The sequence below is a fragment of the Uranotaenia lowii genome, chromosome 2, assembly GCF_029784155.1.
Source record: "Uranotaenia lowii strain MFRU-FL chromosome 2, ASM2978415v1, whole genome shotgun sequence".
Taxonomy (NCBI): Eukaryota; Metazoa; Arthropoda; class Insecta; order Diptera; family Culicidae; genus Uranotaenia; species Uranotaenia lowii.
In genome coordinates, this window is record NC_073692.1 from 151,745,732 (window position 1) to 151,772,087 (window position 26,356).

The 26,356-nt window shown below is 35.3% G+C and overlaps 4 protein-coding genes across 6 annotated transcripts in view; 2 read left to right on the forward strand and 2 right to left on the reverse strand.

The window, feature by feature from the left end:
- LOC129748425 (uncharacterized) overlaps positions 1-26,356 on the reverse strand; it is a 344,252-nt gene that overhangs the window by 83,301 nt on the left and 234,595 nt on the right. For 2 of the 3 annotated variants that reach the window (XM_055743048.1, XM_055743047.1), the window contains one exon: positions 21,281-21,303. The exons of the other annotated variant lie outside the window; for it this stretch is intronic. The gene's annotated coding sequence lies outside the window, so the exon portion shown is untranslated. The remainder of the gene's footprint in view (positions 1-21,280; positions 21,304-26,356) is intronic. 3 annotated transcript variants of the gene reach the window in all.
- Positions 8,164-8,885, forward strand: LOC129748433 (uncharacterized). Its single transcript, XM_055743058.1, has 3 exons — positions 8,164-8,312; positions 8,398-8,532; positions 8,600-8,885. The coding sequence occupies exons 1-3, from the start codon at positions 8,262-8,264 to the stop codon at positions 8,810-8,812; spliced, it is 399 nt and encodes a 132-aa protein (XP_055599033.1). The 5' UTR covers positions 8,164-8,261; the 3' UTR covers positions 8,813-8,885.
- On the forward strand, positions 10,751-11,429 carry LOC129748434 (uncharacterized). The gene is made up of 3 exons (XM_055743059.1): positions 10,751-10,908; positions 10,967-11,095; positions 11,157-11,429. Exons 1-3 carry the CDS (start codon positions 10,861-10,863, stop codon positions 11,367-11,369), a joined length of 390 nt encoding a protein of 129 aa, XP_055599034.1. The 5' UTR covers positions 10,751-10,860; the 3' UTR covers positions 11,370-11,429.
- On the reverse strand, positions 18,553-19,302 carry LOC129748432 (uncharacterized). The gene is made up of 3 exons (XM_055743057.1): positions 19,150-19,302; positions 18,937-19,080; positions 18,553-18,845 (listed from the first exon to the last, which is right to left on the reverse strand). The coding sequence occupies exons 1-3, from the start codon at positions 19,198-19,200 to the stop codon at positions 18,633-18,635; spliced, it is 408 nt and encodes a 135-aa protein (XP_055599032.1). The 5' UTR covers positions 19,201-19,302; the 3' UTR covers positions 18,553-18,632.

The window sequence follows — 26,356 nt, forward strand, 5'->3', positions numbered from 1 at the left end:
AATATTCGGTATTCGGCCGTTCGCCGAATACCACTATTCGGTACATCTCTAATTAATTTGTAATTTATTTGTTTGGAAAGAATTAAATTGATTAATAATGGGGATCTCCCATGCAATTTTATAAATAACTTGAGTGCTAATCTAGCAGATGATAACCAGTTGGGAAAAGTATTTCAATAAAAGAAATATTTCTAAGTTCCCCTCACAGGATGGGAAAAAGAAGATAGGTGTCATACGTAGGACATATGTTTTGATAAATTCAAGAGCACATTACTGCCGCTCATAGCAAGTCCGTCCCATTTGCATGTTCATCATTTTTGAGTTTATCCGTGGAATCACCTTAAAATTATCGGTAGTTTTAGGAGAAAAAAATATTTTGAGTACTTTGTTCTGATGAACATTGAAAAAAACCTCAAGTAAATTTGTCACATCGTAAAAATGAACACAAGTCGGTTCCATCGAAAAAATCATCACAAGTCGGTCCCAAAGTCAATAATTATAGTGATAGACGACCATGTAGTGTGCTTTGAAATATAACGTTGCTACTGTAACAGTTGTGCAGCTTGCAGTTAAATTGGATATGATACAGATCAACCCGGTTGTTACAGTAATTTTTCGCTTGTTATAAAAAAAAGAAGTATTTTTTTGCTATTTTCCCGAACATCATATTTTGAAATTTTAATTGTATAAAATGATAACGCAAAAGAGGTCTTTACTTACAGTCCTCTTCATACCCTACATCAAGCATTCTAAATTTATTTTTAAACGTATCCGGCCAGGAAAATTCGATCATTTATTACCCAAAAACAAGGCAATATTCTGGGCATTAGATTTCTAAATTTTAAACTCAAAAACCGGGCCATAGCCGGTCGAATCCGGTCAAAATCCAGGTGTTTCCCAATAAAAAGCAAAAGAAAAGGTGAAAAATAAACACATGAAAAAATATGTTTTACCAAGACACATCAACGGCTGGCGATTAAATCGTATTTTACAATTCCAAAAATGCATGCGAAACTATTTTATTTTATATTCGAAGTAATTTGTCCCAAAAATCATACATTTCATGATTTAAATTGAAGTTTTGGTTTTGATTTTGCTAAAATTGTGTAAAAATTCGGACAAAATCCGGGTTTTTTCCTCGATATGCGGGCAACCTGACCAGACCGGGAATTTCCCAGTTATTCTTTAAAGATCCGGTAGCCTGGTAAAAATTGGGCAATCTGGAATGCTTACCCTAGGTTGTTCAAGAAATAGGTTCCGTTAGACCGGGAGAAGCTCTCTTCTAGCCTTGTTTTTCATCAGCGTTTACAGTTGGCTAGAATGGGACTGACTTGCTATCATTCTTGGTAGATGCCTACCGTGAAAATAATCGCATATGCGTCCCAGAGTATAATTTTCAACACAATAAAACCAAATTTTGACATTTTTGAACGAGCAATGATGCAAAAGTATTTGTTTGTCACGTAAGTAACAAATGCTGTTGATTGCTGTCCTCAAAACCGCGGGAAAATACGAAATTTCTCAAAATAAGTTACAGAATTAAATCGCTGTTTTGTCAACACAACAAAAACGCAAATGTGACGGACTTGCTATGAGCGGCAGATTAGGCCCTTGGAGCCAGAGTGCATAAAAGCTTATTTCGTGAAAACACGCTTTAAAGTTGTTGTGTTTGGTCATTTTCCATATATTTTTCGAAAATTTGTATTTTGCTCTCGAACGTAAAAGTATTTTAATAAAATTCGAATAGTCTGAAAAAAAAAATACCAAATATAGTTTGAAATATGAAGAATCGCTTGGCATCATTAACTCAAAATCGGCCATTTTGTCACTTATACCCCTTTGGCTCTGAGGGCCTCACATCAAATACATTCAACCAAATTTTACAGGGGAGAGTAAAAGGGGCCGAGTAATGATTCTTTGGTTATATAAAGAGAGAAAGGAAAATAAAAACGAGTTCTTGATATAAAATTTAAAACTATTATTGAAAAGCAATTTCAGATCCAGTTAGAAAAAATCATTTCAGAGAATGTATGTATTCCAATAATAATTTGGTGAGAAAACTCTCATTTTAAAATATCGAAAATTTATTTATATTAAGATTATTTCTTATTCTTAGTCTCAGAGCTAAGATTTTCTCAACTTCAAAAAGATTGTAAGTGTTTTCCTTTGAAAAGGACTTTTTTTCTCTATTTTCTCTCTAAAACCGTGTTAATTTACGAAAACCGTGTATAAAAAACAGTGTTAATTCCCGAAAACCGTGTAAAAAAAAGCCGTGTAAACCGTTTAAAATTGCGTAAAAAACCTAGGTTCATTCCATTAATAATTTGATGAGAAAGCTCTCATTTTTAAATAACGAAAATTTATCTATATATATAAAAATGAATGTTTGTCTGTCTGTCTGTTCCCTATAGACTCGGAAACTACTGAACCGATCATCGTCAAAACTGGCATCTGAGGGTTTTTGAGGCCGGGGATGGTTTCTGTAATAGTCAAAACTCCATCCGACTTAAGGAAGGAGAGGCTTCCATACAAAATTTGTAGTTTTTCGAAACAAATTAAAGTCATGACATCCATTTTCTTGAGATTTTTTTTTCCTTTGGGCGGTTTGTTTTTCGTCTCTATGGTCGAGGCGTCGCGAAAGGAAAGTAACCCAGGCATAGCATACTGATCAGTAGGAATATTTTGGCGCGTATTTCTCAACCTGTAGCTGTTTTTCGTCTCCATGGGCGAGCAAACGTCGTCGCAAGAGGATAGTAACCAAAGCACACTGTTCATTGATTGCTGGAAAATTTAACAATAAGGCGCCTGTTTCTCAAACACATGGGGCGATATGCAACCTAGATGTGTTTTTATTCTTGCTTATTTGATTTGTACACAGCACGTGGTAATAAATGACGCCTAGATGTGACACGGATTGATATTTTATCAATCGAATCAAAACCAATTGAAAGATTTGCAAAAATACTTCCATATTTAGTTCGTGTTAATGAAGGTAACATTCGACTTTTCATTCAAGGAACATTAGAACATGTTCAAACGATCAACTTTTTCTGTTAAAAAAAATTAAAAATTAGGTTTTCTTCTAGAAATTGTTACTTCGGCCCAAATACACAACTGAAACGAATTTAGAAATGAAAATGGGAGCTTTTTATTTTAAATAATTCTGAAAAAAACCATCGTACTTTGTGCTTACATACCAATTCAAGTACGTACTTAACATGAAAAGTGTTTTTGTGTTACATGGCTGCATAAAAGAGACTTTTGATCCGCTTCGTTTTTGAAAAGCGAGACTTTAGAACTGATATTCAACTGGATGCAAAATTTTTAAGAGAAATTTTAAGTTTACCCTTAAGGTGTTAAAAACAATATTCCCTCCTGTCAACTTACACGGTGCGGCAAGGGCAAACGTCGAACTTTTAAGAAATTCATCTTCAAAAGGATTCAATATGTTTTAAAGACCAGAAGGCGTATTCCGAATGTTGAAACTGCAGCGGATATCGAAAATTCTTAAATGTCTTTGTAAATGAAGGTCATTCCCTTTGAACAGCATTCGTTAAAAGTGGAGTAACAAAGATAAATTTATATTGCAGGAATACTGCAGATATATCAGTGAAACTTGATAGAACAAAAAACAGGAATTCGTATTAAATCCATTTTAAAGCCATTACTCTGACGCATCTGTTAATAAGCTTTGCATTGACACTTGCCCCAATATACAGGACAAATGTAAACTTAGAAATTTGTTTTTGCCTACATTTTTGAATATTTGACTTTCAAAGAGAAAATTAAAAAAAACGCTGAGAACTTATTTAGTGATGCAACTGATATTTTTTTTAAATATTTATATGTTTATCGTAGTAAATTATATTTAAAAAAAAATTTTGCACTGTATTTAATACATAACTAATTTAATATATTTTTCATTACCATGATAAGTACTGTTTGGGTATCGAGCCGGTTAAATTTGCCTACCTTCTTCAAGCAGTGGGGGACAAAATTGAAAAGATGGGAGAGCTCCCATGTAAATTTAAGATTAAGAGCTTTTCAAAGAAGGAACCATATTTAAAAGGTTTTTTTGGGTACAGAGTACAAATTTCAGATCTTGAAAAACGAGTTTAGAGATCAAGTTTCAGTAAATAATATATACCATCTTTGAATTGCAATTCAGAACTGCAGCTGGAGCTCTCATTTCAAAGTTGTCGGTTCTGAAGTATGATGAGGTTTGATTAAAAAAAAATGCTCTCTAAAATCTAAATTTGAATAAATTTTTACAAATTACATTTATTTCCGGAAGGTGTAGCAAAGCACAACGGGTCAGCTAGTTCATAATAAAATTATTTTCAAGCATTTTATTGATTATTTGAAGGGGTAGCAAAGCAAATCGGGTCAGCTAGTTTCATATAAATCTAAGAGAATTTATGAATGAAAATTATGAAAAATTTCGAAAATGGTAAAAAACATATAAAATGATCTAAAAAACGTTTGATTAGTCAAAACAATCTCATTTATTGACTTCAAACCTGAAAAGATATTTTTGGCCAACTTTTTCACTCCCGTGTGCAACGGTTGCTTCGATGATTTTGTATGTTATTTTACGTTGACGATGTCAACTCAAACCATTGACCACCATCGAGGGTGTACAAGATATTTTAGATGCCTGCTGTGATGCTTTCTCTCTGAAGGGAGCAGCACTGGGCGTATAGAAAGGACTTTCGATAAGTTACATGGGTGTGCCTAGAGTAAACAACAAACACAGTTGCTCCGGATCAATTTTTGAATAAGTTTCCGTCAACTGCACCGTTGATTTAAGGTCGCAAATGACATGTGAAGATGGTAACCCGATCCTCCAAAAAAACAAAACAAAATTATATCATGATGAGATGTTTTGATACTATTTTTTTTCTCTATCTAAATGAGTTATAATTCAGCACTCGTAGGATGTTAAAATATCTCAAATTATATCAAAAAATCAATACGATCATAGCTAAATTATATCAGTTTTTGATATGCTCCTATCAAGATTATATCTGGTTCAGATAGCATAGTTTGATATTAGGCAGAACAAATCCTATCAAAATTATAACTTATCAAGATATGAATGCTTCGAGAAAAATTTCTAGTGGAATGTCAGTAACCCACACTATTTGCTTAAATCATGCTCCATTTTTGGTATCCCAAAAGTTTGATTCATTTTTATGAATCTGCTATTCAAGAATGCCAATTAAAATAAGATATAACCAAGATCCAAGAAACTTAGAGTCGAAAATTATGAAAACAGTATTCTAACTGGAAAAGAGATAAATATCTCGTTGAGATATGTTTAAGTTATTGTTTTGATATGCTCTCCTGATCGGGAAAACAACTAGAATCGAAAAAATACAGTTTTTAAAAGAGGACTTGCAGTAAAGGTAGAATAAAGAAAAATATCTCAAATGCGTTTTTTATTCGGCAGTTCAGTCAAAAAATTTCGAAAACGATTTTTCTATTATTCCGACGTTTCGATGCTGTTTAGCATCATCTTCAGGGAATTAATCGGATCGTATCACGTAAAAATTGATTGCTTATGTGAAGCTTATTGTCCACTGAAGATGATGCTAAACAGCATCGAAACGTCGAAATAATCGAAAAATCGTTTTCGAAATTTTTTGACTGAACTGCCGAATAACAAACGCATCAAATTCTCCAGTCGACCTCTCCTTAATTTCCAATATCTCAAATTTTCACTAAGAACAAATATCTTGCTCAATTACAAGGTATACCTATCAAAGATTTAAATATCATTTTGGAAATTTCATTAAGGAATCAATTTTCAGGAGATCGTAGTTCCATAATGTTACCGTTGCGATATTTAACTCGGTAAAGCTTTCATAAAGTAAGTCGTTATTTGTTTATTTGCTTTAATTAATTGTTTTCAATGTATGTTAATTATTCAATATATTATTTCATCAGAGCAAGGTAGGATTAGTTAAAATATAATACAGGACTCACAAGAACACAACATGTTAACACAGGGACACTGAAACAAATACACAAAATGCTGTACTAGAACGAGATAACTGAGAACGCACAAATTAAAAAAGCTAATTAGTCCAGTCGCTAAAAATCTGGTATAATGCAGAACTTTGGGAGGTAAGCTACCAGAAATACTAAAAAAATAGGGTTCTTTCCGCTTGATTCGCTGACACGTTAAGACCGGAGATCACCATACCTCGATCGAACGTTACAAAAAAGTCATCAAAAAGTGATATACTTAGTCGTTAACAAGTGTATCGGTCATTATAAAAATCAACGGAAAAATATACAAGTGACGAAAACGATAGACGAATCAGGTAAAAGCGCGATACTGAACAACCTTTTTGAAAAACGGTAGTCCTCTAAGGAAACATGTGTTTTGCATTATCCACCAGGACCCAAAAGTTCATGGCATAAGTCTCATGCCATCGAGGACTAGTTCGCTTCGACCAAGTTCCAATCTGGTACCACGCGTCTGCTCTTCGGACCAGATTGGTTAGCCAAGATCCGCCCGGGTAGAAGGAGATCTACCAATAGGAGTTCACTGGTTGGTAGGCTGAACGGAGCCCTTTCTCCGTTCCGGCCTGAGGAGTTGATGAGGGATTGGCATCGTGATCGCCAATTCTCGTCGACTGCCTAGCCACAACAAATCCACATCCCAGAGCGTTCCGGGGAGCAGCAGCAGCAGCAGCAAAGGCCGGCCCAACGATCACACACTACACACAACACACAGGTATCCAAATAAAAAACATTAAATCTAATTTTTACAGCGGTAGTGTGTTTAACTATATCCGACGGGTCCTTGATCAGCAATTTTGTGAAAGCCGACCTTGAGGAGCTCCGTTCCTGCTCAAGATCGAGCTAGCCAGAAAATAAGGCCTTGTGTGCCCACCCTCCACTGAGTCTCCAGAGGAACGACCAGGGACTCGAGGGCTTAGGTTTGGCCCCCTCTGGTCCAGACAGTAATAATAATTTTAATTCTTAATACAAAATCATAATTTTATACTCTCTCAGAGTAAATTTGGCATCACAAATTATAAGAAAGCACAAATACATAAAATATAATTTTGGTTAAGAGTTTCGTTCCATGAAAAATCTAGCTTTTAACTTAAAAACTTTTAAATTTTATCTTCTCTAAACTCCCAATAAGTGTAGATGTTTTAGCCAATTGTAGAAACAATAAAATGTTACTTTTTGTACATTTGTAATAATGTGTGCATTTGTTTGATTGAACGAAGAAAACATCCGTTCCACCGTCATGGCTCGGGAAATTGTCCCTGGAATATACAAATTTCTTGAAATAAAACCCTCAAAATCCCTTATTTATTTTTAAAACTTCATTAAAATGTTGGTAACTACTAGGAATTATACCCGAAAGTTGAGATTTAAAATAAAATAATTTTTATGTGAAACAACTTAAACCTGAATAATTTAAGACAGAACCTATTGATGTTTTCACTTTTCTTTATGTTCAGTTGAAAAAGAAATTTTACTTTTTCTTACATGGAGGGTCCGAAAATTCCAAAATCGTGCGTAAGATGTAATGTTAGTGAACGGTCTCTTACGTATTCCAGGATGGTCCAAAAGACGACCATCTTTTAGTCACGATGTCTGTGAATAAATACATAAATTTAGATATGAATAGAAATTACTGCAATTTCTTTTGTTAACGTGAAAATTAAAAACCACATTATATTTCTCCGTCTACTAAGCGAATTAGGCAGAGCTTATCAAATTTAAATAAATGAAGAAAAAATCTTATTTTACTAGGAGAATTGATTAAGGAATGAAACAATTTTTGTATGTGTATGACCACTGCAATAAACATAACGAAAATATAGAAGCTAATTTTTGGATCAACTTCAAATACAATTTGCATTTTTTTTTTGTTTCCGTAGTACATTTTCTGACAAATGAACTCCCATGACAGGAAATTCAACATTCAAAAATCGATAATTCTTAAAGAGGCTGGATCGATAGAAGTGGCACGTAATGCCAATTTTCTTGATTTTTTATGAGCTGGTTTTATATGCTATTGATATCACATATATTTGAGAAAGATTATTTTTTGCAAGCAATATTATCAGCATTTGTAACGTGCATAATAATGCACCTGCATTTCATTTTGGCAAAATAAAATCATTTTAGGTTTATCAAAAGGTCAACAAACAATCGATAGCTGGTAAAATTAGGGAAGTTTGAAAAGGTGAAATTACCTAGATCAGTCGGTGCCTGAACTTTGACGAAGAATGAAGGTCTTTATTGTTGTTGCGTTGCTGTTCTGTTTTTCGACGGCATATGTAAGTTTCTTGAAACATAAATAATACCAAAATTATTAAGTGTGTTGAATCATTTATTTACATTTTTCCATTCTTATTCCAACAGGCCGAAGTCACCAAAGGACAGATGAAAACGATCCTCGAGAGGGCAAAAATATGCATGACAAAGTTGAACATTCCCTTCAACGATAGCATCCCTGAGCGTGCTCTCTACAATATTGACGTTACGGAGAAGGATTTAGTAAGAACCTGATACGAAAAATTAATATTGTTCAACAAATAAAGTTCTATTTTAATTTATTTTATAGCCGTACATCGAATGCATCCTGCGTCAGTTTGGATTTTTCGACGAGAACGATAACATGGTGCCAGATGAGGTGGTGGACTTCCTATCGCAGAAATATGATCGCTCAAAGATTAAACCGTTGGTCGAAAAGTGTATCAAGGTTCAAGGAACGCTGATGGAACGCGTTTGGAAATACTATCAGTGCTTCTACACCGAGAAAACTTTCGATATGTGAACGATGTCACGAGGTTTGAAATTTGTTTTTATTGAAAAATAAAGGTTTTTTAAAACTAGAGATAAAAATTAGATTTGCTGTCTGATCAATCAATAAAGTTTCATCCTTATTAAGCTAAGGAAGGAATTGAGAAAATAAAAATGTCTTATAGTGAATTTCAATGTATGTACGTACTGTCTTGAAAGCTATGTGAGACCTATGTATTTATAAATACTTTTAAGCTCAAGGCAGAAAAAAGTCGGTTTCAAACTCAAACAGCTGAAAATGACATTTTTTGAGATATATTTCAACAAATAACTTTTCTTTAGTATCTGAGATTGTTAAATTTAAAAATTATGGCCATTTATATACTGCACATTTCAGAAATTTGTTACGTAATGAAATGCAGAAGCAATTTTATTGGTTAAGTGTCACTATTGTGCCCTCATATGTCCACATTAATGTAACACGAGCAAGTGATTATGAATTTTGTATCGGCTTCAACTTCTGAGCTGCTAAATTCTTCGTTTTCTTTTGAATTGTGATGGCACTGAAAAAAAATCAATATAACTATTTTTTATATTCAAATGCCTTACCAAGCCAAATTTGTTTCCATTTGCTCAATTTGTTCTCGAGTTATGCGAAAAATTGTAAAGGAGTCCCCTTTCTCCTTCTCATGATAGGATCCCACTGGAAGGAGGCAGTAGTATCAAATATACATGGAAACATTCATCGTCTTCAAATACCCTCCCAAGCCCAATTTAGTTCCATTTGCTGAATAAGTTCTCGAGTGATATAAAACATTGTATGGGAGTACCCTATTTTCTTAAAATTTTCGCACTGGAATAACGAAGGGTTTTCGAAATATCATAGAAACATTCCTGGTATTCAAATACCTTCCCATGGTAAATTTGGTTCCATTTGCTTTAGTAGTTTTCCATATTTATGGTGAACATTTTAGAGGAGCTCCCTCCTCTTTTTCTATCTCCTACTCCCCACTGAAAGGAGGGAGGGAGACCAAAAATTCATGGAATCATTCCTCGTATAATAAGGTATGGAAGTCCCCTCCTCCCTTCCTATATCCCCTATATACGGAAAAAGAGGGGTCTGAAACGATGATTGAAACATTATTCCTATACCAATACCCTCCCTTTAAAAATTTTATTCTATTTGCTAGATTAGTTCTCGAGTTATGTAATAATTGTAAGGTAGACCCCACCCCTCCTCCTTTGTATTATTCCACACTAGAAGGAGGAGTTCCAAATATGCATGGAAACATTTCTCAATCTTCGAATACCCTTCCATGCCATATTTGGTTAAATTTGCATGATCTGTTTTCGAGTTATGTAAATATTTGTCTTTTATTGGAAAGACCCCCTCCCCCTTCTAGTGAAAGGGAGGAGTCTCAAACTATAATAGGAACAACTTCCCAGGCTTTATAAGCACCCACCTGCCAAGCGTAAATCGTTTCAGTAGTTTCCGAGTCTATAGGGAATAGACAGACAGACAGACAGACAGACAGACAGACAGAAATCCATTTTTATATACATAGATGAAGATGTAAATAGAAGCATCAATTTTCATGAAAATTCATGAAGGGCGTGATAATCAACAAAACCTTTGAGAGCAACGATTTTAAAGAATAGTGTATTTAGAAATATTGAAAATATATTGAATTGAAACATGTATAAAATTGAAATGTCCAAAAATACAATAAAGTATACGCGGACACCAGACTTGAAATTTGTTTAATGTGATTTTGACACAATTTATAGTTCATTTCATTAAAATCATAACTAAGGCAATGATGAACCTTTTTTTGCTATCGGTTTCTTTTGTTATATGTATGCAGAATAAAAGTAACTGATAATATTGAGAATAGAATACAGAAAAACAACTGCGGATTTGCATAGCACATCTTGGAATGAAAAAAAAATCCATTCCTATAGCCAGAACAAACTTTTGTGAGTTGGCTATAATTGAGCACCTTCCGTTGATAGGACTGGTTGATTGCAGTCAAAAATCAAATGCAAACATTCAAATTTTGGTAGCCGAACCGTAAAGGTGCAATGAAGCTCTTCCTGATATTACTCGGTTTTCTCCTGTCGACATGTTATGTAAGTTGGTTAGTGTATTAATTCATTTCATTATAGAATTTATCTTGTTTTTTCACAGGCCGACTACAGCAAAGCCCAAATCAAAATAATTTTCGATACTGCAAAGGTATGCATTGAAGAGTTAAATATTCCTGATGACATCGTCGAACGCAGCATGTACAACCGGGACATTACCGAAAAGGATATGGTAAAATAGGTGAAACTAAATATCTTGTGAACATTTGATTATAATTGTTTTCAAACTTTAGCCCTTCGTGGTCTGCATGATGAAGAAAATGAACATGATTGATGCACAGGAGAACTATTTGGTATCGAACATGGTTGATTTCATGGCAATGAACTACGATCGAGCCGTTCAGCAGCGCATCATGAGCAAGTGCACCAAGCAAGAGGGAACCCTGCTGGAGCGGACCTGGAAGCTGTATCAGTGCTATTTCACCGATAAGGAATTGAAGCTGTGAAGTGTTCACGCATTTTTTTTTTGGTTATGAGTTTTGTCAATAAATTTTGCAAATAATTTATGATCATGAGTGTTTAGTTATTCAAAATTTCCTGACTTTGTAAAGAAAAATTTCTATGCCATAAGAAAATTAGTATTTAATTCATTTTTATTTGAAGAAAATGGAAGAAATGTAACTAACGAATATGCGTATTTGGTTCCAACGCTTTTGAATGTTTTAGGCAATTCAAAAATGAAGATTCAAAACAAATTCTCAATCAAATAATAACTCTCAATTAAAAAACTTTATTCCAATTAACTTGACAACTGAGATACAAATCTATTACTAAAACTTAGTTCATTTAGAAATGGAACAGTTACGAATGCGTGTATCTCAGAACCATTTGTTTCATCGAAATATTTTCGAAGAAGGAAATAGAGGTAATCTTATGATCATTCATAAAAAAAATTAAAAAAATATATCGTTTTTTGTAAGAAAAATTGCTACTCTATTCTTGGTATCTCCCATCGGTTGTCACAAACTTTTTTCAGTCATGACATTGATCAGTTTTTTCAACTTTTACTTCGTCTAATCTGTATCCTAGGGGGCTGTATTCTTCTCCTTAAATTTCTGCTACTTTTTGGTCCAATACTTCTGTTTGAAAATATACTGAGGGCAAACTAAACTAAACTTAATTATTTTTAACCCACTAATAATCTTTTTTACGGAATTTCTCCTGTCAAATTTTGACAATAACGAAGTAAAACCTGAGATGAACCTAAAGGATATTCGGTAAGTATAAATCGTAGATTGCGAAGGGTACATACAAGATTACTCTTTCTAGCCTATTAAAACAACAAAAACCAAAGTATTCGTTTTGAAAATTGTTGTTTTTTTTTCTACAGGAGCCAAATCTTGGCAAATTTTTCATTTTTATTTTATACAAAACAACCAGAAAATACATACTTTAATCTGCTTGGAACTTTGCCACAAGCAGAAATGTTATAAGATTCAAACGCTGGAATTTGTTTGAAATCGGGTTTTTTCAAAAGTTTTGTCGTCCATCGGAAATCGTCTCTCTCATTGCCGCAGTACCAACTATACAGCTTATGACCTCTGAAACTAGCAAAATTGTTTTTAAGGTAATTTTTTAATGACTTTTAACGAGGCAACTTTTTCAGCTTCTCAGAGAAAAAAACATTGGGACATTTCAGCGATCTAGGCTTAGTTTTTCCTGATGACCCTTAACCCTAGTTTCCAATCATGTGCTTCCAATGCTTGACTTGAACTTTGTGGACATTTTTGACAGTGTAAACATACTTTTCCACCACTCAGACACAGTTCTTCTTTTATGCAAAAAAAAAATTCTTTCAGTGTATAAAAAGTGCCCACGGGTGGATTAATAATGGGAAATTTTCATAAAAAAAATTAAGTTTCTGCTGTCCGCTAGCTTCAAAACATGTCAATTTTTGTGAAAATCTGTAGATGAAAAAGAAACATTTTCGTGAGACGGAAAAAATTGAGATATTTTTTTAAATTAAACGAGAGTTTATCCTTTACTCTTAATTCAGGGCGCGCTATACATAAGCAAAAACCTAGCAAAATCCAAAGATAGAAAGTCCGTTGACTATTTTTTTTTCCCTTTTACTTCTCATTTCAATGTTAAAAGTTTTTCTACTAACCTAAAGTCATTGAATACTCATCAACAAATTATCACACAAATTATCAAAATTATCAACATTGTCAAAATTGTAAAAATAGTAAAACTTGTAAAAATTGTCAAAATTGTCAAAATTGTCAAAATTGTCAAAATTGTCAAAATTGTCAAAATTGTCAAAATTGTCAAAATTGTCAAAATTGTCAAAATTGTCAAAATTGTCAAAATTGTCAAAATTGTCAAAATTGTCAAAATTGTCAAAATTGTCAAAATTGTCAAAATTGTCAAAATTGTCAAAATTGTCAAAATTGTCAAAATTGTCAAAATTGTCAAAATTGTCAAAATTGTCAAAATTTTCAAAATTGTCAAAATTGTCAAAATTGTCAAAATTGTCAAAATTGTCAAAATTGTCAAAATTGTCAAAATTGTCAAAATTGTCAAAATTGTCAAAATTGTCAAAATTGTCAAAATTGTCAAAATTGTCAAAATTGTCAAAATTGTCAAAATTGTCAAAATTGTCAAAATTGTCAAAATTGTCAAAATTGTCAAAATTGTCAAAATTGTCAAAATTGTCAAAATTGTCAAAATTGTCAAAATTGTCAAAATTTTCATAAATGTCAAAATTGACAAAATTGTCAAAATTGCCAAAATTGTTCGAATTGTCAAAATTGTCAAAATTGTCAAAATTGTTCGAATTGTCAAAATTGTCAAAATTGTCAAAATTGTCAAAATTGTCAAAATGGTCAAAATTGTCAAAATTGTCAAAATTGTCAAAATTGTCAAAATTGTCAAAATTGTCAAAATTGTCAAAATTGTCAAAATTGTCAAAATTGTTAAAATTGTCATAAATGTCAAAATTGACAAAATTGTCAAAATTGCCAAAATTGTTCGAATTGTCAAAATTGTCAAAATTATCAACATTGTCAAAATTGTCAAAATTTTCGAAATTGTCAAAATAGTTAAAAGTTTCAAAATTGTCAAAATTGTCAAAATTGTCAAAATTGTCAAAATGGTCAAAATTGTCAAAATTGTCAAAATTGTCAAAATGGTCAAAATTGTCAAAATTGTCAACATTGTCAAAATTGTCAAAATTGTCAAAATTGTCGAATTGTCAAGATTGTCAAATTGTCAAAATTGTCAAATTGTTTAAATTGTCAATATTGTACAAATTGTTAGAATTGTCAGAATTGTCAAAATTGTAACTTTATCTGAAAAAAATCGCTATGAAAATATGGCATTATGAAGTTCATATTACCTATATTCTATCGATGGACATAGTGGAATACATTTTTTTTTCATGTTAAAGTGTTGAAAAAGATCTTCAAAACACATTTCGTTAAATTTTTCAAACAAAGTTCAATAGCTCGAAAAATAAAATTTTTGAAGTTTGTTGGGATAAAAGCATTATTTTTTCGTTCTATTTGGCACATTTTTTTACAACATTTGATATTTGTAAGGCATTCCGATTTCGAGATAGAGCGGAATAATCAAGTATCCTCAGGGATCAAGTATCCTCATGTATGTTTCTTAATTCAAAACTTGATCTTCCACGCCTTTAAATAGATGGGGACTACTAAATTCGGTATAAAACCAAGGCCAATCATATTTTTCATTTTATTTTTGTGCGGAATGTTTCAAAATATGTTAATCAAACAATCCAAACTGAAGAAAACTGTTTAAACAAGCGGTTGTCAAACTGAAGCTTATAAACACGAGAAAACTGGAAATGGACCGATCATCAGTTTGATGGCCCCAGAAATCCTTGATCCATGTGTTTTTCGATCTAAAAAAAATTAATGGTGGATACGTCTTAGACTCTTAGACTAAGAGTCACCACCATTCTGGAATGATTTTTTGAGGAAAAAAAAATCCTAAGTTAGGTACGAGAGATTCGACATAAACTCCGTCTAAAAGTGGAGTTGGGAAACAACGACAACAATCCGAAAAATTTGCACAACATTCACCTTCACACCAGTGGAAATATCTCAGTTGTTTGTGGAACAATATTAACAAAAATCAAATAAAAATATTGCTAAGAGTCGAGCTCAAAATGTTTAAAAATTACGGAAAAATGGTTGGAGTGTGTGAAAACTACAACCGTAAAAGTACTGAGAGTCAAGTTCCTTAGCCCTTGTACTTATGCAATTTTTTGAAAAATTGTTTAAAAATTAAGCCTCATTTCAAAAGTTTCATGTCGAATTTCGCAAGCCGACCATATACATTTTGTAGATTCGCCCGACCTGTTCTATATTTCAGCTCAAACAAACTATATTATGGGGTGCCTCAAAGCGCTCAAAGTTTCGGTTCTTTTACCTTCAAAAATCACCAAAGGGAGAAACAGAGGAAATCGGAAAATCGATAGTTTAATTTTGATGTCAACTGACTTGAAAACGATAATACGTCAAAATCTGGTGTCATTTAAAAAAAAATTGTCAAAAATTCACTTTAGATTTTCAAAAATAATCCAAAAGGAAAAGCAAATCACGCAAATTTAAATTTTAATTTGTATGCCAAATGACTTAGAAAGGAACCAAAAGTCGAGATCTGGTGTTAACTCAAAAATAAAATTTTTAACAGAAATCATCTTTCAAGAACTTTCGATTTTTCAAAAAATGGCTAGCCTTAGGTTGCCAGATTGCCTGGTTTTATCCGGGTTTGCCCGGATATTTGATAGAACATTTGGGAACAGTCCGGCCCGAATTTTTTTTACTTTATTTTGGAAAAAAATGAGTAGTAAAAATTTGTTATTTAGCCACCAAAACATAATGTTTTGAGCCAATTTAGCAAAAACAATCAAAGTTTTTTCGAAGCCTTAAATACGATTTATAAACTGGTTTAGAATTTGATGAAAGAAATTATTTGATTCAATTTTTTATCTTGATTTTTGTTGAGTAATTTCTGGGTTTTGACAAAATTTGCCCGAATATTACCCAGATTTGACCAGATTTTTATAAAAATTTGCCCCGTTAGTCAGACCCGGATACGTGCTGAAAAAATTCAGGCAGCCTTAAGCTAGCCCAAATATCTTTTCATTCCAATCACACCCTTTTAAACGTGATGATGTCCCCAAAAAATATGAGAATTTTTATTAGGGCCCCTATAAAAATTCTCATATTTTTTGGGGACATCAGCTAATTTTTATAAGCGGCAGAGGTCATTGATTAAAATTTTATCATAATGGTTAACGATTGTTGCTGGTTTGTGTACCGAATTTCTTAAATACCGCCAACTGAGGCAACATGCAACACTTTTCAACCTAAATGGTTTTGAAAAAATTATATCCATACCGCTTATCCACCAAAATTTTAAGGTCGATGGGATGAATCAACATATTGACGTAATCAGAATTATTATCATTTTTTCAGCTATTTTTTAATTTCTAAAACATGCGATTTTCACTCTACTAAACATGATTGCTAAGGAAAAGTTTGCAAATAACTTTGTTTTTAATGAAAAATCTCAAGGAAACGTAAGATTTTTTTTTTATAAATTTGTGAAAACGCATTAAAACACCAATTGCAAAAATTTTTATTTTCGATCGAACTAATTTTTACATTTTTCTGTCGATAAAGCAGTTAAAATTCAAAACAGAAGGGTGCTGAATGTATGCAGGGGCTAAAAATACTAGGTTAAGAACACTATATATTGAACACCATCTTTGAGACTCAACACATTTGTGGCCAATAAATAATAACGAAAGGTTTTTCTGAAAAAAATTTGAAAGCGTAGCTTAAGCTTATTTCTCAGCTTCGAATCGATATATTTTTTTCGCGGAAATATGTTTTGAAATTATTATTTAAGCCTTTCTTTTCAAAATTACTTTTGTCCCAATGATTAAACACAATGATTGAAATATTGAACAGACAATGTTCTAATTATTGGACACGTAATAATTGAATATCATTGCATATATTTAGGGGTATTTCGCTTGATAGTATGGCTTGCAGGGACGATTTTGGTTGAGCTAGCAACCAAGAAACAGTTTGTTTCTGTTATGTTATATTTGTGTTATGTTATTCAATAACTGGTACATGCATTTCTTTACGAAACGAGTACTGCAAGATTGAACGTTCAATAATTGAAACATTGACATTTTTTGTGATCCAATGATTGAACGCTTTAATTTGTTAAATTTTAAGAAAATAACGATAATAAAGGCTGCCACTCTTCCAGAAATCATTCAAAAAGACTTAGTTGAAAACACTCATATCATTAGCTTAGACGTTTATTTGTCTTTTATCCAATTTTTCCCCCAATCAAAAAAATGCTGTTTTCTTCATCCAGTTGAAAAACGAAGCCAAAATTTGAACACATATTCTAGTTTCGGGGATTGTGGCTTAAGAGTCCGAGATTCTTGATAAAAATTTGAACAGATGTAGAAAATGCTTCAAAAGTGGCTCAACGAATTTCGATTCATTTTTCTTCTGTTTATTATTGTTTTAATTGGTAAATGTTTTGCTAGTGTTCAATATCTGGTACCTGTTCAAACATTAGTGCTTCTACCCTACAATAAACTTTACTAGCTGAAATTATTGAATAAATGATTGGATGGATGAAATTTAAATATTGTCAAACGTGCAAATCCATTACAGCATCTAGAAAAAAAATTACATTGTGTCCCTTTTATTTGCATTTTGTTGCAACTTACCTTAGACAATTAACTGAATTATTGAAATATTAATTTAAAAAATTTGGTGATTGTCCTTAACTTATTTTTACTTCAACACTTTTAGGGTAGAATAATAAAATCAATATTGAGTTTGTAAGCCAATCTGGATCAGATTTTTTAATTTTACATGGGAGTCAAAACCTTTAAAAACTAGATTCATATGCAAGACCAGTCTAATTTATCCGAACATGATGTGTTTATTTAACCGACGTTTCGGTGCTGATTGGCACCATCCTCAGGGTAAAATAATGTATCTACCCCTGAGGATGGTGCTAGTCAGCACCGAAACGTCGGTTAAATAAACACTTCATGTTCGGATAAATTAGACTGGTTGGCTATTTATTAAATAAACAAATTGCAGTCGATTCTAAATAAGATTACATATGTAAGACAATATGCCATAATACTTTTGTGATCAGGGGCTTGTGATATAGCTCGGTTGGCAAGTCTGTTGTCTCCTGAGCCGATGTCTGCGAGTTCGAACCCAAGAGTAAACATCGAACATAGTTGTGCCGGATAAGTTTTTCAATAACGATCCGCCAACTGCAACGTTCATAAAGTCACGAATGCCACAAAGATGGTAAAACGACTATAATCGAAACAAAAAAAAACTTTTGTGATAATGAAATGATAGTTTGAATGCATTATATTAAAATAAAAATTGATTAAGCTGTGCAGTGGTATATAAATGTTGGATTTAACTCCGCTGTTGCATCATGTCCCGTTTGACGTTATTACATGGAAAAAGTTTGATTTATAAATGTCTTTTTCCCCTGAAATTTTGTTTGGGACATTCTACTCTTTTCTTTCAAAACAGTGCTGTGTCAAGACATGCTTGTGAAAAAAATATTTCGAAATTACAGACTGAACAAACCAAATTTACAGAATACTCAACAAGGTTTATTAAACAAAACAACGAATCAGTTCCAAATCATTCGGTATCACTATTGAAGCAAGTTTACATATTTCCCCGGGTCCGGAACGAGCACTGGTACAAATTGAAGGCCTTCTCCTCCGGTGTGGCTCCCTGGGCCGGCAGGCAGGTATCGGCCGTCTTGATGGTCTTCTCCTCGCCGTAGGCCTCGGTGAAAAAGTCAATAATCTTCTGCCGATCGTAGTCTCCGGCCTCGTTAACCCAGCCGAAATTGTGATGCACGCATGCGATGAATTTCTGTTTGAGAAAAAGTTTTACATAGCGTTACGACTCGTTAAACTTTTTGTAAGGTCTCATTTCAACCTTTACTGAAAATATTTCAACTAACCTTGATCAATTCGTCAGAACCGTCAATATTTCCGAAGGCGAACACTCGCTGGAAAATGTCAGAATCTTCCGGGATTGAAAGTTTCTGGTAGCATTTCTTAGCCGCTTCAGCACCCTTGTTCTTGATTTCGTCTTTCGGTGCTGCCTTCAAATAGAATTTCATTGAAAAATTTAATTATTCGCATAAATATAAAAAAAAATTAAGAATACATACCAAACAAACGACGGCTAAGGCTAGAACCAGAGGGACGGTAAATCGCAACATGATTGAAGAAATGACTTAACTGGCTAGAGTTCGAGATGCGTGTGAAGCATATTCTAAGCTAGTCGCCTTTATTTAAATCGTTTGGACTAAGCTTAGCAATCCAATATTTCCACAACCTAATCAAATCTGGTGTGTGTGATTAGAGAGTTGATGTCCCATCAAGTCTCTATTCACACACCCCTTCGACTAGGTTAAGAAAACAGTAAAACCGGCAGCCTTATCTTGGTTCAAATTGGGGTGAAAGTTGCTTTTCTTTCTTGACAACGCAACCAGCTCATACAGAATAATGTTAGAGTTTTTTTTAGAAGATAATAACCACAGTTAAAACAACTAGAATTCCTCTTCATATTTCAATTTACAGTGCCAAAATTTAATTTTCAGGACAACAACTGATTTCAGCTAACTTTTTTGTTATAAGTTTGTTGTTTCTAAAAACTTAATAAATACAGCTACTGTTTACCTTTTCTTTTTTTTTTTTTGCAAAAAACGAATTTCAATCTTCATAAAATCAGGTGGCAACAAGGTTCAGAATCAAAAAAAGTTCATCAACCTTTTTAATACTCCCAAAAATTTTACTCTGTGTGTAATTTGTGATTCTTATTGAGCTCTTGGTGTAAGTAGATTAAGTCAGAATAGCAAAACGGGATGCAAGAAATCATTCTTAGCTTACAAAAATAGAGCAAAAGAAAGAGTGAATTGTGAGAGATAACCCTCCATCCAACCACAACGACCCAAAATATCACCTGATGTTGATTAAACATGCATAATGACTGCAATTCTCAACCGTCGGACAAAGGGAGAATGTTTTGTATTGAGAGAGAAAATTCAAACAAATGTGTCAATTCACTTGAATATTTACGCTAGAACTTTTTATTCAAAAACAGTCATGCGACGAAACTATTTCTAATCACACTGAACCTCGAAAATACCCATATTTGAGAACTTTTCCCGCCAACCCGAATGAAACTCCCTCCCTACAGGTTTGGCTTATGGTGGCTTAGCCCAAAGTTAAGCTCTAAAGTGAGAACTCATCCCCCAAAATCTGATACCGCAACAAAATGGAAATAAAAAAAAATACTGCAGGTACAGGAATCACACCCATACCTGCAATGGTACTGCGATTACCATCACAGGATGCTAACCGCTCGACCACCGAAGATTTGTTGAGAGAGGCAGCTACATCATCGTATAAGCGAGATGTTCTGCGAACAAAGCGGGAATAAAAGTTATCCCAAAAAAAAAACAGTTCTTCGCTTTGAACTTACCCCCCAACCCTAAATCTGCCACGATGGAGGTAATAGAATCAGATTCGCGGCCAACAAAACCCCCCCAAAAAAATAGTTCTCCGCTTGAAGGACAAGTTTGGCGTATTGGCAAGCTGTGATTTTTTCACAAACTTGAGTTGTCAATATCGAACGTAGGTTTGGGGGGTGGCAGTTCTCAAGTTTGGGTATTTTTGATTTTCAGTGCACTAAGTTTCTCTGATTGTTTAGAGAATTCATTTATAATATCGATTAACCGTTTCAAGTTCAGTTTAGATTCTATCGATTTTCCTTCTCTCAGAGTACGTCACAAATTCTAAAATATTGGAAATTTGATAACCTTTAATATTGTTTTTGTGCTCTCAAAAAAAAAATCATTCTTCTGAGAACTTTTACGAGACGAAAAAATCATTATCTTAGAACAACTCCCTTACTTGTTCTGGAGAGAAAATTTGTCACGGACAGCTGAAATCTATCATTCTTTTCTAACTCTCTACCGATTTGCATAAAAGGTTCTTATTGATAAGATCTGTCAAGTTTGGAACTTGTATAAATCTCAGGATGAATAACTGAATGTGTTTTAAGATATTTGTTTGGAAGAAATTAGCAAAAATGTTTTAAACTCAATAACCAATTTCAAAAATAATTTAAAACTTTGATAGATGATACACTGATAAAGATGATAGTTTTTATTAAACTTAAAATGACAGTTTCAAACCTGATTGTCCAGTTGTGTTATTCGAGTTGAAATAATGCATCAACACATGCTAAAAATATACACTAAAAAAATGAACCATGATATTTTCTGATAGACTTACCGATCCATGTTGATTTTTCCGACCTGAAAAATAATGACAAAGGTGTTAATTCATATGGAAAAAATTCAATACACTATATTAAATTCAAAATGTTGTAAAATTATTATATTTGTTTTTATTTTGTCATATTTAAAATTTTGAACTTTAATTGGATATTTGTTCTTTAGATATGATGAAATGAACTCATCATCGTAATAAGAAATTTGACACTACTGACTAGAAGCAATAATCACCAGAGAACGATTTGGATGAAAAATAGGGAATTTATTGATTCACATAACCTTTACCCAAACATTTTATGAAATTTTAAAAACTCTAGAAAGTAAAGATTGCCTTTTTAAATACTTTCCAATGGATACAGATTTTTAATTTGGAAATGATAATAACTATTTTCATGAAAACCTTAGCTGCTTATCATGGCAGCAAAAAATGAAGCCAAAAAATCCAAAAATCAAAAACCAACTTCATTTCAAGCTTATTTGAATTTTTTGGATGCATAAATGAGCAAAAATTTGTTCTTCCATAGACATTTTCCTACAAAACCAACTAACTAACCAAATCATTTTAAGTTTTCAGGGTAGCCAGCGAATTTCCATTTTCAAATTCCCAGTTTTTCCCGATTTTCCCTATTGAGATTTCATGGTTCTAGTTGTCCTAACCTTAACCGAAAATTGTAAACTTCTTTTCAGTCATACACACCATCTTCGTTTACCAGGAAAAAATGTTTCATTTTTATTATTTGCATGAGATACATTATAGTTTTGGTATAGGTCATGTATATAATACTTTCAAAATTTCAAGTTGAAAAACTGGTTTTTACTTTTAAAGTCTACTGATTGATATTCTGATATCTCACTTCTAAAATTCTAAAAAAAAATTCGATGAATCTTATTCATATTTTTGATAGGATACATTTAAAAAAAAAATACGGTAGATACTGCACCTATTTACCATAACAAGAATCACATAAAACATAGTATATTTTTACGTCTTCTGCCTTCTGTGCGTTTATCAATAAACCGAATAAAATAAGAGCTTCTTCTTTTCCGGCATTTTTATCGTATGGGACAATTCTCGATTTTCAAAAGTTATAATTGAGCAAAATTATAAGAAAACGTGTTAGAAATCAGATAAGATAAGTACGAGGTTATGTCGTTTCTCAGAAATTTGATGTTCGATTTTTGAACTTACGTTTTGATTGTTTTTGACAATTATTAGTTTGTGAGTACATTTAACACAAACAAAGAAATTTGTATTTTTTGGAATTTGCAGAGTATAGATTTTGAAGGTACATTTTTTCAAGAAATTTGCAAAGAAAGTGCACAGCGGTACAAAATCTTAAACTAATTAATGCTTTAAATTTTAGCTACCAAGACTTAACGTATTAAAACTTCGCAGTTGAGAAATGTTTATTTAATTTAAAATATCTTTTTATTCACTGCAGTGCACAATATGCGTGGTTCTACGACGTTTCTTTGCCCTACAAAATGTATGTGCTGAGTTCAAAAAAATTTTTTTTATATATTCCCGGCATTCTCCTCATGAATATAAAATATCGACATTTTCCCGCTCTTCTTGAATGGCTGAAAATCTTGAAATAAAGAGCCGTTTGTGAAGTTTCTGAGAAAAAGTAATGTCGTTATGGAATGAATGAATTTAAGGAATAAACATGTTTTTATATGGAGAAACATAATCCATAAATAATTTTCCCGGTTTTGATTTGAAATTCCCGGTTTTTTCCGGTCCTGTTTTCAATTCCCGCATTTTTTCCCAGTTTTCTCGGATCACTGGCCACCCTGAATTTTACACTGATGCTTGATGACCCAAAAGCATCGAAAAAACATAGGGCAAAAAGTCATTTTTTGCAGCGGTCTAGTACATCATGTTCCAAAGCGTACATTATAGATCAAAATGATTTATCGATCATAATAGCTTATTTTTTTGGCTAGTGAACGGTAGACAATGTGCAACTCGAGACCCCATACACCCAACCTTCAGGTAGAGTGGTCATATCACCTCTTGTCTGCAACTCCGATTCTCTACCTCCCCGTGGTGCTAGCTGGGGTGCGAGCAACCTTAGCGGAGATCGGGTACCCAACCCCGGTGGATGCTTTGGTCGCATGCAGACTGAGTCAGGGGGCTTCGTACGCGTCTGCTCTCCATGTCAGTGGCGGCGTGCGGAGTGCAACAGCGTCCTGGTGGTGTTCGGGACCAAAAACAGCAACATCACGACGGTCTCCCTGCGAGATAGTGGGGTTAGCTGCGGGTCTTGCGAGCCTGTGGCTACAAAAAAACATAAGCAACGAACAACGAACAACAAATTTCGGATGGAATTCGGCCACGCGACGAAAAGGGACTAGTGATTGGAAACTTGGAACATGGAACTGCCGATCTCTAAATTTTGTGGGCAGTACCCACGTGCTCTCCAACGAATTGAAGAGCCGCAAATTCGACATCGTAGCGCTGCAGGAGGTATGCTGGAAGGGCTCCACGGTACGAACGTACCCAGATGGTCGTGCCATCTACCAGAGCTGCGGCAACACACACGAGCTTGGAACAGCTTTTATAGTGATGGGAAAGATGCAAAAGCGCGTGATCGGGTGGTGGCCGATCAACTCACGAATGTGCCGGTTGATAATCAAAGGCCGGTTCTTCAACATCAGCATCATCAACGTGCACAGCCCTCACCTCGGAAGTACCGGTGACGACAAAGACGAATTTTACGCGCAGCTGGAGCGTGAATACGACCGTTGCCCAAAACATGATATCAAGATCGTCAACGGGGATTTCAATGCTCAGGTCGGCCAGGAGGAGAAATTAAAACCGACCATTGGAAGGTTCAGTGCGCACCAGCTGACCAACGATAACGGCCTCAGGCTTATTGATTTCGCCGCCTCCAAATGAATGGCCGTACGTAGTACCTTTTTCCAGCACCGCCTCCCACACAAGTACACCTGGAGATCACCGTACCAAACGCCAGCACAGATCGACCACGTTTTGATTGACAGCCGGCACTTCTCGGACATCATCGACGTCAGATCATGTCGAGGCGCCAACATCGAATCAGACCATTATCTGGTGATGGTGAAGATGCGCCCAAAACTCTCTGTAGTGAACAACAAGCTGATCACGCAACCGGCGCCCGCCTCGGTTAAATATCGCGCGACTGAAGCAACCTGAGGTCGCGGCAGACTACGCGCAATCGGTCGAAGCAGCGCTGCCGGCAGAGGGCGAGCTTGATGAAGCCCCTCTCGAGGACTGTTGGGATACCATCAAGACAGCCATCAACAGTGCTGTGGAAAACGTCATCGGTTATGTGGAGCGATCTCGACGAAACGACTGGTTCGACGAGGAGTGTAGGAGGGTGATGGACGAAGAGAAAGCCGCGCGGGCGGCATTAGTGCAAAGAGGCACCCGTCGAAATGTGGAAAATCACCGACAGCGGAAGAGGCAGCGAGTCCGACTTTTCCAGGAGAAAAAGCGCCGCCTGGAGGAGGAGGAGCTCGAGGAGCTGGAGCAGCTGCATCGTTCTCAATAAACACGAAAGTTCTATCAGAAACTCAACGCATCCCGCAAAGGCTTCGTGCCGCAAGCCGAAATGTGCCGGGATAAGGACGGGGGTATCCTGACGGACAATCGTGAGGTGATCAAAAGGTGGAAGCAGCACCTCGATGAACACCTGAACGGCGCACATGCAGGAGATCAAGACGGTGGGGGAAGGCACATCGCCGGCGTAGCCAACGACGAAGAGGAGCCACTCCCAACGATAAATGAAGTTAGGGAATCCATTCGCCAGCTGAATAGAAACAAGTCGGCTGGAAAGGATGGAATCGCAGCTGAACTCATCAAAATGGGCCCGGACAAGTTGGCCGATTGCCCCATCTACAAGAAGGGCGACAAATTGGACTGTGAGAACTACCGAGCGATCACTGTCCTCAATGCCGCCTACAAAGTGTTGTCCCGAATCCTACTCCGCCGCCTAACGCCACAAGCAAACAGATTCGTGGGAAGTCATCAGGCCGGCTTTATGGAGGGACGGTCTACGACGGACCAGATATTCACATTACGGCAAATCCTCCAAAAATGCCGGGAACACCAAGTCCCTACGCACCATCTATTCATCGACTTCAAAGCCGCATACGACACGATCGACCGTAACGAGATATGGAAAATCATGGACGAGAACGGCTTTTCCGGGAAGCTGATCAGACTGATCAAGGCGACGATGGATGGAACGCATTGCTGTGTGCAGATTTCGGGTGAATTGTCGAGTTCATTCGAATCGCGCAGGGGGCTTTGACAAGGTGATGGTCTATCCTGCATGATGTTCAACGTGGCGCTAGAAGGTGTTATTCGACGAGCGGTGGGCGAAATGCGCGGCACGATTTTCAACAGATCCAGTCAACTTATCTGCTTTGCCGATGACATTGATATAGTCGGCAGATCATCTGCGGCGGTGGAGGAGATCTACCGCAAACTGAAACGCGAAGCAGGTAGGATTGGGTTGATGATTAATACGTCCAAGACGAAGTACATGCTGGCCTGCGGATCCGAGACCGACCGAACCCGCTTGTCCAGTAATAACAAGGTCACGATCGACGGCGACGAGCTGGAGATAGTCGAAGATTTTGTCTATCTCGGCTCCCTGGTGACCGCAGACAATGACACCAGCCGTGAGATCCGGAGGCGAATTATCAGCGGAAGTCGTGCCTACTATGGACTCCACAAGCAACTGCGGTCGAGAAGACTTAGCCCTCGCACGAAGTGTAACCTGTATATGACGCTCATAAGACCGGTTGTTCTCTACGGGCACAAGACATGGATATTGCTCGAGGAGGACCTGCGTACACTCGGGGTATTCGAGCGACGAGTGTTAAGAACCATCTTTGGCGGCGTACAGGAGAACGGAATGTGGAGGCGAAGGATGAATCACGAGCTCGCGCGACTCTACGGCGAACCCAGTATCCAGAAGGTGGTGAAAGCTGGCCGGATACGCTGGGCAGGACATGTTGCGAGAATGCCGGACGACTGTCCTGCAAAACAGGTGTTCGCTACGAATCCGGTAGGAACAAGACG